At 47.1% G+C, this 12,675-nt stretch overlaps 1 protein-coding gene across 1 annotated transcript in view; it reads left to right on the top strand.

Annotated features, from left to right (window-relative positions):
- The window catches only part of nt5dc3 (5'-nucleotidase domain containing 3), a 30,589-nt gene that overhangs the window by 5,404 nt on the left and 12,510 nt on the right, over positions 1-12,675 (top strand). Inside the window, exons 3-7 of the mRNA XM_078219652.1 lie at positions 4,154-4,228; positions 7,101-7,156; positions 8,869-8,959; positions 10,034-10,171; positions 11,489-11,549. Coding sequence (XP_078075778.1) covers positions 4,154-4,228; positions 7,101-7,156; positions 8,869-8,959; positions 10,034-10,171; positions 11,489-11,549 — 421 coding nt within the window. The remainder of the gene's footprint in view (positions 1-4,153; positions 4,229-7,100; positions 7,157-8,868; positions 8,960-10,033; positions 10,172-11,488; positions 11,550-12,675) is intronic.

Here is a 12,675-nt window from a genome sequence, read left to right as displayed (position 1 = left end):
AAATTGCCCCTTAGTGTCCAAAGATGTGCAGGTTAGGTGGATTGGCCAAGCTAAATTGCCCCTTAGTGTAGGTCAGGTGGATTAGCCATGGGAAACGTGTAGGGCTGCAGAGAAAGGGCAGGGGAGAGAGCCTGGGAAAGATACCCTGTCAGTGAGTTGGTGCAGACTCAATGGCCCCTTCTGCACTGTAGGGATTCTATGATGTTCTTGAACCCAATTCAAATTAGGCCACAATTCTCCACCTGTTCTTGCCTACGGGATTTTCTGGTCCGGCTGATGGTGCACCTCTGATGTGTGTTTCCTGGTGGCAAGTGGTGCAGTCAGTGGAAAAGGGTAGAAAATGTTGCCCTTGCCAGTGACACCCATACCCTATGGAAGGATAAGGAAAAGGAAGATTATCACAAAATGATTTTTACACTTTTTTAAACTTCATTCCCTTCATTTATATTGTTTGTGGGGGGTTGTTTTGGAACAATGTTGTGTCCTGTCGCTGAGTCTATCTGTAATAATACTTCTGTAACAAAAGGTGATGCCATTTCTTTTCATTTAGACATTTGTGTGTGGAATTGATTAGATTGATTGGTCATGCTAAATTGACTTTAGTGTCAGGGGGATTAGCAGGGTAAATATGTAGGATTACGGGCCTGGGCGGGATTGTGGTCGGTGCAGACCCGATGGGCTGAATGGCCTCCTTCTGGACTGTAGGGATTCTATGATGTCCAACCAGCACTTGGCACGACATAACATTCAGGGCTATGGACCAAGTGTTGGTAAATGGGATTAGGTGGGAAGTCAGGTATTTCACATGCCGGCACAGAGTCGACGGGCTGAAGGGCCTCATCTGCACTGTGTGATTCGAAGATTCTAGCCTCGGAATTATTAGTTTGCGGGGGAATAAAACCGGTACTTGTTTGTGATTGGCTTGGCACGGCCACCGAGACTTCAAACTAATCACAATGGAAGCATTGTTGCTGGAATATGTTGCACAAACATAACGCAATAGCATCACCTTGGTGATGAATGCACTGCTGAATTCCCCCACAGGACCTGTGCGCAGAACACTAAACATTGCGTTTGATTCCTCAGTTAACTGGATATTTGTCCAGTGGGATGGGTTCTGTCCCCACCTCGTTCCCCCATTATATTTTCCCCGCCCTTCCAGTTTGTATTTACGGTATCAGTCAATGTATGGTGACGCTAAATAAACAGTTATTGGATTTGGAATGATAATGGGAGCCTAATAACCAAAAGTAGTAAAAAATGTAACACTGGGATGCTTAGTAAATACAATTTTAACACGTGCAGCAGAGCTAGAAATTTTGAAACCGGCAAATAATAAATTGTTTTCCTGTAAGTTGTTAAGAATTGCTAATTAGTTAGCTTCAATCTTTGTAAATATTTTCCCCCCACTCCACTTATTCCTTACTTTTGAAGGTATTTATTTATTTATTAGTCACAAGTAAGGCTTACATTAACACCGTAATGAAGTTACTGTGAAATCCCCTAGTCGCCACACTCCGGCACCTGTTCGGGTACTGTAATAAGTCTTCGGAGGCAGAAGTCCCTTCATCAAAATCCCTTTATTTACAAACTCTAACAGCCGTACAGAGTGCTATCAGTCAGTAGTCTATATCCGAGGGTGTCAGAGGAACTGACACTCCTGGTTAAATACAAGGCAAAGACTCCCTGATTGACCCATCAATTGGATCCTTAATCAGGGAGTTCATACTCCAATAGGCCAACCTCGAGAGTAGACTGATGGGGTGGTAATTGGCCGGGTTGGATTTGCCCTGCACATACCTGTGCAAATTTCCACATCGCTGGGTAGATGCCAATGTTGTAACTGCACTGCAACAGCTTGGCTATGGGAGCGGCAAGTTCGGAGCACAAGTCTTCAGTTCTATTGCCGGAATATTGTCAGGGCCCATTGCCTTTGCAGCATCCAGTGCCTTTGTCTGTTTCTTGATATCACGTGGAGTGAATCAAATTGGTTGGAGACTGGCATCTGTGATGCTCCTTGTTCAGAATTCCCCACCACAGCAAATAGGGTAGACGGAGAGAAACTATGAAATCCTTTAATCATCTATAAACATGGGTTAGCACTGTTGCCTCACAGCGCCAGGGACCCGGGTTCAATTCCGGCCTCGCTGTCTGTGTGGAGTTTGCACCTTCTCCCTGTGTCTGCGTGGGTTTCTCCTGGATGCTCCAGTTTCCTCCCACCGTCCAAAATTGTGCCGGTTAGGTGCATTGGCCATGCTAAATTGCCCATAGTGTCAGGGGGATTAGCAGGGTAAATATGTGGCATAACGGGGAATAGGGCCTGGGTAGTATTGTGGCCGGTGCAAACTCGATGGACTGAATGCCCTCCTTCTATCTCAATTAAATCAATCATTAGTCACGTTTACTCAAAGGAATGCAAGCCTAGTTTACGCAATCTGCTCTCCTAATTTAACCATTTTAGACCTGGCACATAGTTCTGGTAAATTTCAGGGCATCATCTCCACTGCTACCCCCCTCCCCCATTCCCCCCACCACCCCACGGCTGCCCCTTCCTGACGTGCAATTCCTAGAACAGAATAAAGGAACCGTGAGGATCCCAAGCCACATCTGCCTCCTTACCGTGCCCAGAGCCCAGCTATCTGCTCTGCCTTTCCCGAGATGTTCTCTTTAAACGAAGAGGGTTACAAAAAGCTGACACTCCTGAAATCTACTGAGTAAAAGGTGAAGTCAGAAAAGAAAACCCACTCAATTCAAAGTGCACCTGAATTGAGAAATGATTGGCTTTGAAGGGCCGGTGTTGAGGTGGGGTGTATTTCTTTATTAAATTGTCCTTCTGGGGAGATAGGATAAAGTGCTTAGTCACAAAGTCTACCAATCAGTGCTTTATCCAATTGGATTTCTGTATCAGTGGGCAGGCTGCCCGCTATCGGATGTCAGGACCTTGAACCCGAAAGGAGGCGTGTGATTGGCTGGAGGGCTGCCTATATAGAGGATATGGCCTTCCTGTAGAAATAAAGCCATGACGTGGAGATGCTGGCGTTGGACTGGGGTGGGCACAGTAAGAAGCCTCACACATCAGGTTAAAGTCCAACAGGTTTGGTTGGAATCACGAGCTTTCGGAGCACTACTCCTTCATCTGGTGAGTGGCCTCCTGAGAGTCATCTGATGAAGGAGCTGCGCTCCGAAAGCTCGTGATCCCAAATAAACCTTTAACCTGGTGTTGTGAGACCTCTTATTGTAGAAATAAAACCACCCAAAAGGGTGCAAACAAATTTTAGCCTCTTCCACCATCCTATGAGAAGATGCACATGGTATCTGATGTGCTATTTAATATTAAACACTGTGGGCTGAATCATAGAATAGAATCACAGAATCCCTACACTGCAGAAGGAGGCCTTTTGGCCCATTGAGTCCATACCGATTCTCCGACAGAGGATCCCACCGAGGCCCTTTCCTGTAACGCCAACTCATTTACCATTTCCCTACCCCCTAACCTACACAGCTTGGGACACTAAGGGGCAATTGAGCATGGCCAATCCACCGAACCTGCATATCTTTGGAGTGTGGGAGGAAACCGGAGCATCTGGAGGAAGCCCACACAGACACGGGGAGAATGTACAGACAGTGACCCAAGCCGGGAATCAATCCCGGGTCCCTGGCACTGTGAGGCAGCAGTGCTAATCACTGTGCCACCTGTAAAGTACCTTGGGACACTTTACTACTTCAAGGTGCCACATAAATTCAAGTTGCTGTGACTAATCCTACATAACCATACTCGGTTTAAGATGATTCCAGTGCAGTTTACCTATTAAGAGGGACAAGATTAAGTCACATGTGACTGCTAACCTGTCTCCAATAGCTGAACTAGACACAAGTTGGTTTATTATGGGTGACTTTTTTATTTCATTACTTCAGTGCAGGAAATGTTACTCCAATTGCTTAAAAAAAACAGTTAACGTTGATGCTAAACATGTTTTATTACTGAATGTCTGCAGCAAAAAAAATTGTAGATCGATTACTTGGTTTTGAAAATTAGTCAGTCCAAGGCAAGGAATATGATGCAATGTGTGCGTCATATAAAGTCAACCCCACCCTTGACTCCAGTGGAATCTAATACGTTGTTGTAATGGAATGTGTTTGATTTATGCTTTAGTACCCAGAAGATCTGAGGGACTATGATTACAATCCCAACTTTGTGATACGTGGACTTCATTATGATGTACAAAAGGTGAGTGCTTTTGTCAGTTTTAGTGGTGTCTGTGTTTCATTTCTTTCTCTCCCAAAGAGAAGACCTCTCCTCCCACGCTCCCAAAGGCGTTGACTCTTGCTGATGTATCATCCCACGGGTGCCAGCGAGACCTCACTGCGACGGTGTAGAAATTTAACATGGACAAGGGTATTCAACTACTGAGGCAGCACAGCTGGGTCCACGTCTGCTCTCTCCCAGAGTTAATGCCACGAACCACTTTCCTGGCGGAGCCAATCAGGAGAAGGGATGTTGGCTCATTATACCTTGGAGGGGGGGGGGGAGTTCGGTTTAGTTCAGTTGGCTGGATGGCTGGTCCGTGATGTAGAGATGCACCAATGGCATGGGTTCAATTCCTGTACAGGCTGAGGTTAGTCATGAAGGCCCCGCCTTCTCAACCTTGCCCCTTGCCTGAGGTGTGGTGATACTTGGGTTAAATCACCACCAGTCAGCATTTCCCTTTCAAAGGGGAGAGAGAGCAGCCTAGAGTCATCTGGGACTATGGTGGCTTTACATTCCTACTCCTAGGTTGTTTGAGTCAATTGCAGCGGATCATTGCAGGCTGGCAATGGAATCTGCCGCCTACATTAACACCGCATCAACTGGCCTTGCCATAGTCATGTGACCTCTCTGATGCCAACCTTGGTGTTTAAAGGCTGCAGAGCAGAGGCCATTACACCCTCCACTTGGACTGGTCACCATAGCAACGAGCAGACCAGCAACCTGGCAGTGGGGGAGGTGGAACCCAGAGCCAGAAATGAGACCAGGCTGTTGTAGGAGCCACGCATCCCAATGTTTCTCTCTGGGAACAGATCTGGTGTAGGAAGGCATGGCTTCTCCTTGATTATTTGGATGGAATTTCCCAGTCCTGCCCGCTATGGGAATAGTCGCGGACGGGACAGGACCCGTGCAAAGGTCTGTTGACCTTGGGCGGGATTTTCCAGCCTTGGGGCAAGTGTGGCCGGAAAATCCCACCTGATGTTTAAATTGTAGACCTGTCCACCAATAATTTGGATAGTGGGGGTAATTATTCACCATTGCTAACTGAAACAAACTGCAAAACACAACTTGAAAGCTAGCTGCCCTGGTGGGGCTTGACTCCACTTCCCCAGAGCTTTAGGCTGGGCCTCTGGATTACTAGTCCAGTGACATTACCATTAAACTACCGCCTCTCCTTCCTTGAAGGACAAGGCCAGCAGATGCTCAGTGTTCGAGAGAGTGAACTTAAAAGAATCATCCAACACTCATTTGACAAACAGTTATGGCAGCGGGAAGAAGCCACAGGAACTGACCTTGTGCAACTCCAACGAGCAAAGAAAATGATCAAATCTTACAGTTACTTAGCCCATCCGGCTGGACACACAGTCCAATCATAAGAGTTATAGATTACACACATTACATATAGATCCAATGAAATTAGTAACAGGGCATCATGAGGCTTTGCGATCATCCCATGAACAGATATGTGCCCCGCTTTGATGTTCTCCAGACCCCCTTATCAACCGTCCATGGGCCTTGCACAGAGGTTCCATTAACTTAGCCTCGTCTCTGCCGAGTGAACCGTTAGCAATTACTCAGAGGCAGCTGCCTGGGGGTGGCTGAAGCAGGAAGCCCTTCTGAATGGGCTGTTTACTGGGTCTGAAAACCACAGGAATGTGGTCAAGTCAGCCAACCCCATGATGCTCCTCAAACCGTTAGACTTCATCTTAATTAGTATTGCTACTCTGAAACGGAATCTATTTTTGATATCTATCACAGATGCCTCTGCCTTGAGCCCAGCCCACCAATGAGAATACCATCCCCCGCCTCTAGTTCTCTTCCAAGTCATGCACCACCTGACTTAGGTATATTGGCTGATTGATGGGTCAAAATTATGAAGCTCCCGAACTATCCACACAGACTTCAAATGGGGCAGCACGGTGGCACAGTGGTTAGCGCTGCTGCCTCACAGCTCCAGGGACCTGGGTTCGATTCCTAGCTTGGGTCACTGTCCGTGCAGAGTTTGCACGTTCTCCCCGTGCCTGCGTGGGTTTCCTCCCACAGTCCAAAGATGTGTGGGTTCGGTGCATTGGCCGTGCTAAATTGTCCCCTAGTGTCCCGGGATGTGTAGGTTAGAGGGATTAGCAGGGTAAATGTGTGGGGTTATGGGGATAAGGCTTGGGGTGGGATTGTTGTTGGTGCAGACTCGATGGGCCGAATGGCCTCCTTCTGCACTTTAGGGAATCTATGGTTTCTATGACTCCAGGAAGGCAGTTCACCACCACCTCAAGAGCATCTCCAGAGTTTGCAATTATTGCCAGTGATGCCTTCGTCCTAAGAATGAATTTTTTCTTAAATTAGAATCATAGAATCCCTACAATGCAGAAGGAGGCCATTCGGCCCATCGAGTCTGCACCGACTCTCCGACAGAGTATCTTACCCAGCCCCCCCTCTTCAATCCTATCCCCACCTATTAACCTACACATCTTTGGGGCACTAAGGGACAATTTAGCATGGCCGATCCACCTAACCTGCACATCGTTGGAGTGTGGGAGGAAGCCAGAGCACCTGGAGGAAACCCACGCAGACACGGGGTGAACGTGCAAACTCCCAGACAGTCATCCGAAGACGGAATCGAACCCGGGTCCCTGGCGCTGTGAGGCAGCAGTGCTAACCACTGTGGTGGCTATCCCACACACAATCTTGGTCCTAAGTTCTTCATGTTGCTAGCAAGCACAAACTGACCTCCGTGGAAGTTTGGCATTAGAGTATTGAGATATATGCTGAAGGATTTGGTGTTTAAAAAAAAATGGTTCAAATAATCGCTTTTGTATTTTGGAATGACAATGGGTCTTTTTCTCCATTTTGATTCCAGGGGATAGTGATGAAGATTGATGCCTTTCATTACATTCAGTTAGGAACCATTTACAGGTATTGTATTTATTGATTTGTTTGCTCACTTCCTCTTTCTCTTGGTTTCACACTGGCTAAGGTAAGTGGATCTTATCCACCGTGATCTGAGTGTTGGACCTTTTCCAGTAATCTCAGAATTTCACAATCTGTGAATTAATAGCCACCCCAATCACAGTAATCTGATTAAAACACAAACTCACGCTAAACTACCACGCTTTGGAATGACAACATTGGATTGAGGTTAGAACTCACAGACTACTGCAGATAATATATTTATTCAGCATTAACTATGTTAATTTGTCCAGGGAAGGCGAAGGCTTAGTGGTGTTGTCACTAGACTATTCATAGAATCCCTACAGTACAGAGGAAGGCCATTCGGCCCATCATGTCTGCACTGACAACAATCCCACCCTATTCCTGTAACCCCACATATTTACCCTGCTAATCCCCCCAAAACTAGGGTCAATTTAGCATGGCCAATCAACCTAACCCGCACATCTTTGGACTGTGGGAGGAAACCGGAGCAACCAGTGGAAACCCACGCAGACACGGGGAGAATGTGCAAACTCCGCACAGACAGTGATCGAAGCCCGGTCCCTGGAACTGTGAGGCACCAGTGCTAACCACTGTGCCTCCAGAAACCAGAAACTCAGCTCATGTTCCGGGGAACCAGGTTCGAATCCCGCCACGGCAGATGGTGAAATTTGAATCCAATATAAACGATCTGGAATTAAGAATCTACTGATAACCATGGTCGATTGTCGGAAAAAACCCATCTGGTTCACTAACGCCTTTCAGGGAAGGAAATCTGCCGTCCTTACCTGGTCTGGCCTACATGTGACTCCAGAGCCACAGCAATGTGGTTGACTCTCAACTGCCCTCAGGAATGGTCTAACAAGCCACTCAGTTCAAGGGCAACTTAGGGATGGGCAATAAATGCTGACCATTTCAGAGGGCAATTAAGAGTCAGCCACGTGGGTCAGGAGTCACACGTAGGCCAGACCGGGTAAGGATGGCAGATTTCCTTTCCGTTAGTGAATCAGATGGGTTTTTATAACAACCGACTATGGTTTAGTGCATCTTACTGAGGGGTATTGAGTTTAAATTCCACCAGCTGCCATTGTGGGAACCTATTTAAACCATTTGAACCTATGCCCCCCACCCCTCCGCCCCATGCCCCCCACCCTCACCCCCCCCAGCACATTAGCCTGGGCCCCAGCATGACTAGCCCAGCAACACTCCTACTATGCTGCCGTCCCCCCTATGTTCTTAAGCGAATGAATCCTGGATGGTTTGCAGAGGAGGGTGTTCCACTCTGCCAGTTTACCACTTAACTAACTGGGTAAAAATGGAAACCTACCAAGCTGGAGGCGGCATGGTGGCACAGTGGTTAGCACCGCTGCCTCACAACATCAGGGACCTGGGTTCAATTCCTGGCTTGGGTCACTGTCTGTGTGGAGTTTGCACATTCTCCCCGTGTCTGCGTGGGTTTCCTCCGGGTGCTCTGGTTTCCTCCACAGTCTGAAAGACGTGCTGGTTAGGGTGCATTGACCCGAACAGGCGCCGGAGTGTGGCGACCAGGGGAATTTCACAGCAACTTCATTGCAGTGTTAATGTAAGCCTTACTTGTGACTAATAAATAAACTTAACTTTTAACCAACACAAACCCAATCCCCAACATAACCAGACTGCCCTTGAACTAATGGTGAGATCTTTCATTTTAACAACAGGGGACTAAGCCCAGTTCCAGATGAACAAGTCATCGAAATGTATGAAGGGACCCATGTACCTTTGGAGCACATGAGTGACTTTTATGGCAAGGTAAGTGTACTGAGGTATTTTCCTGCTTCCCTGTTTTTTTTTGCCCTCCTGCTGAAGCAGCCTGATTGTAAAGAAGTATCTGAACACATAGAGTGATGCAACATAGAAGGAGGCCTTTCAGCCCATCAGACCTCGTGCTGGTTTAGAATTTCTTAAAAGAATGTTCCACTTGCATGCTAATGTTGATGGTCAAAAGATCATGGGACCATTACGCCTGCTTTTTCCAGGTAATGGTCAGAGTTTTCCATAAGACATAGGAGCAGAATTAGGCCACTCGGCCCATCGAGTCTGCTCCGCCATTCAATTATGGCTGATATTTTCCTCATCCCCATTCTCCTGCCTTTTCCCCATATCCCCTTATTAATCAAGAACCTGTCTATCTCTGTCTTAAAGACACTCAATGACCCGGCCTCCACAGCCTTCTGCTGCAAAGTGTTCCACAGATTCGCCACTCTCTGGCTGAAGAAATTCCTCCTCATCTCTGTTTTAAAGGATCGTCCCTTTAGCCTGAGGTTGTGCCCTCTGGTTCTAGTTTTTCCTACTAGTGGAAACATCCTCTCCACGTCCACTCTATCCAGGCCTCGCAGTATCCTGTAAGTTTCAATAAGATCCCCCCTCATCCTTCTAAACTCCAACGAGTGCTGACCCAGAGTCCTCAACCGTTCCTCATACGACAAGCTGGGATCATTCTTGTGAACCTCCTCTGGACCCTTTCCAAGGCCAGCACATCCTTCCTTCGATATGGGGCCCAAAACTGCTCACAATACTCCAAATGGGGTTTGACCATTCCAGTTGCCCCCTGCCCCCCTTTGCTGCTAATGACATTTCAGAATTTTGTGTCAAGTGCAAACTCTGAAAGCATTGCCCCACCTGTCCAGGTGCTGAGCATTTGTTGTCATCCCCCTGCGCTGACTTGCTTTCTTCCTTTCTCGTTCCATTTTTTACCGGACAAAACTCCAAACGATTTTGAGGAATTCTTGCCTGTGAACTTTCTGAAAGCTGCTTTGAAAGTGTGTGCTGTTCACGGTGGTCCAGTGGATATATGAATAACTTTGCACTATTTTATTTAATCAGAGTTCACATGGCTTTACAATGAAGCAATTCATGGACATTTTCTCATTACCAGAACTGACGCTGCTTTCCTGTGTCAATGACTATTTCATCAGACAAAACATTGACTTTGAGCCTGTTTATCTTTATAAGGATGTTAAGGTAAGAGGTAAGACGCACGTTATTGCCAGTCTGATGCCCTTGTCGTTTCCCTAGCAGAATCTTCAACGCTTTGATTCAGTTAACATGCAAAACTATTCAAATGGGTTTGCCAAGTGAAATTTTTGGCTGATGGTTCAATACCTGGTGGCACAACTTGGAGTTGAAAGGCCAAGAGTCTCAAGTTTTTGACAAGTCCATCGCCATTGAACTTGGCTTAGTTAAGGATTGTCACAGTAAGAAGTCTCACAACACCAGGTTAAAGTCCAAAAGGTTTATTTGGAATCGCGAGCTTTCGGAGCGGTGCCCCTTCATCAGGTGAGTGGAGAAGTAGGTTTCACAAACAAGACATATATAGTCAAAGACACAATTGCAAGATAATGGTTGGAATGCGAGTCTTTTCAGGTAATCAAGTCTTGACAGGTACAGACAGTGCGAGTGGAGAGAGGGATAATCACAGGTTAGAGAGATGTGAATTGTCTCAAGCCAGGACAGCTGATGAAGGAGCAGCGCTCCGAAAGCTCATGATTCAAAATAAACCTGTTGGACTTTAACCTGGTGTTGTGAGACTTCTTACTGTTCCCACCCCAGTCCAACGCCGGCATCTCCACATCATAGTTGAGGATGCAGATTGGAGTGCAGTTTAATAAGGCGGACAGGAATTACTGATAAGTCCAACCTTAGAGTTCAACATATTTCTATCTAATAGCAATTGTGATGAAGATTCACATGCTTCTCAAAGAACAATACGGCACAGGAACAGGCCCTTTGGCCCATCAAGCCTGCGCCGATATGCGGGGGTGGCACGGTGGTACAGTGGTTAGCACTGCTGTCTCACAGCGCCAGGGACTCGGGTTCGATTCCCGGCTTGGGTCACTGTCTGTGTGGAGTTTGCACATTCTCCCCGTGTCTGCGTGGGTTTCCTCCGGGTGCTCCGGTTTCCTCCCATAGTCCAAAGATGTGCGGGTTAGTTTGATTGGCCATGCTAAATTGCCCCTTAGTGTCCCGAGATGCGTAAATTAAAGGGATTAGCGGGGTTAATATTTGGGGTTACGAGGATAGGGGCTGGGTGGGATTGTTGTCGGTGCGGACTCGATGGGCCAAATGGCCTCCTTCTGCACTGTAGGGATTCTATGATCCTATCCCTCTGTTCGCCCCCCATTCATGTGTCTATCAAGATACACCTTGAATGTTGCTAACATGCCTGCTTCCACCACCTCCACTGGCGGTGTGTTCCAGGCACCCACCATCCTCTGTGTGACAAAACTTTCCCCGCACGTCACCCCTAAACTTATTCCCTCTCGATGTTATAATTGACAGGAGGTTATCCGAGATGTCCACGTTAAAGGAATATTGTATGGGGCAGTTGAACAAGACATTGGTACGTATATAATTGTGTGGTTCAACTTGTGTTAAGATTTTTGTGATAGAGGTGGTGGCAGAGGGAGCAATGTTACTGGACTAGAAATCCAGAGGTGGTAACAGAAGATGCTGGATAAACTCAGCAGGTCTGGCAGCTTCTGAGAAACAGAACGTTTCGAGTCCTTTTGACTCTTCTTCAGAGCTGAAGAGAGGTAAAGAAGTGATGAATTATATAACTGGAGAGTCGGGGGGGAGGTGATGGGGAGGAGACAGGTCGGAGCAAAGGAGAGATTGACATAGGTGTCAGGGGTGTTAATGGTGCCATTAAGGACTAAAGAGCGGGCGGCACAGTGGTTAGCACTGCTGCCTCACAGCGCCAGGGATCCAGGTTCGATTCCCGGCTTGGGTGACTATCTGTGTTGCACGTTCTCTCTGTGTCTGTGTGGGTTTCCTCCGGGTGCTCCGGTTTCCTCCAAAGATGTGCAGGTTAGGTGGTTTGACCATGATCAATGCGCGGGGTTATAGGGATAGGGAAGGAGTGGGCCTTGCAAGGACTGCATTAGCTGACTCCTTTAGTGATAATAATTTCCTGTAGTCAGACAGCAAGTTAGTACCAGATAGAGACGGGCCAGTAGTCAGACTAAGGTAAGCCAGGAGCCTCAGCAGAGGGTGCAGGTGTGGCTAGTATAAAGATATGTCTGATTTTGGTAAAATCCATATGTAATGTCAGATTGAAATTTAAACAATCTCCATGTGGGTGCAAAGCAATGGTATAAAAACATGGAGTTTTTCTGTAAACGTCAGAGTTCGGATCAGCTATTTGTTGAACCAGCTCTCTCTGCATAAAGAACAAAGGACAAACAAAATTACAGCACAGGAACAGGCCCTTCGGCCCTCCAAGCCTGCACCGACCATGCTGCCCATCTGAACTCAAAACTCCTACCCTTCCGGGGACCATATCCCTCTATTCCCATCCTATTCATGTATTTGTCAAGACGCCCCTTAAAAGTCAATATCGTATCCACTTCCACTACCTCCCCCGGCAGCGAGTTCCAGGCACCCACCACCCTCTGTGTAAAAAACTTGCCTCGTACATCTCCTTTAACCTTGCCCCTCGCACCTTAAACCTATGCCCCCTAGTAATT

This window comes from Mustelus asterias, chromosome 9 (assembly GCF_964213995.1).
Source record: "Mustelus asterias chromosome 9, sMusAst1.hap1.1, whole genome shotgun sequence".
In the NCBI taxonomy this organism is placed as follows: domain Eukaryota; kingdom Metazoa; phylum Chordata; class Chondrichthyes; order Carcharhiniformes; family Triakidae; genus Mustelus; species Mustelus asterias.
This window is presented reverse-complemented; position numbering and strand designations above follow the sequence as displayed.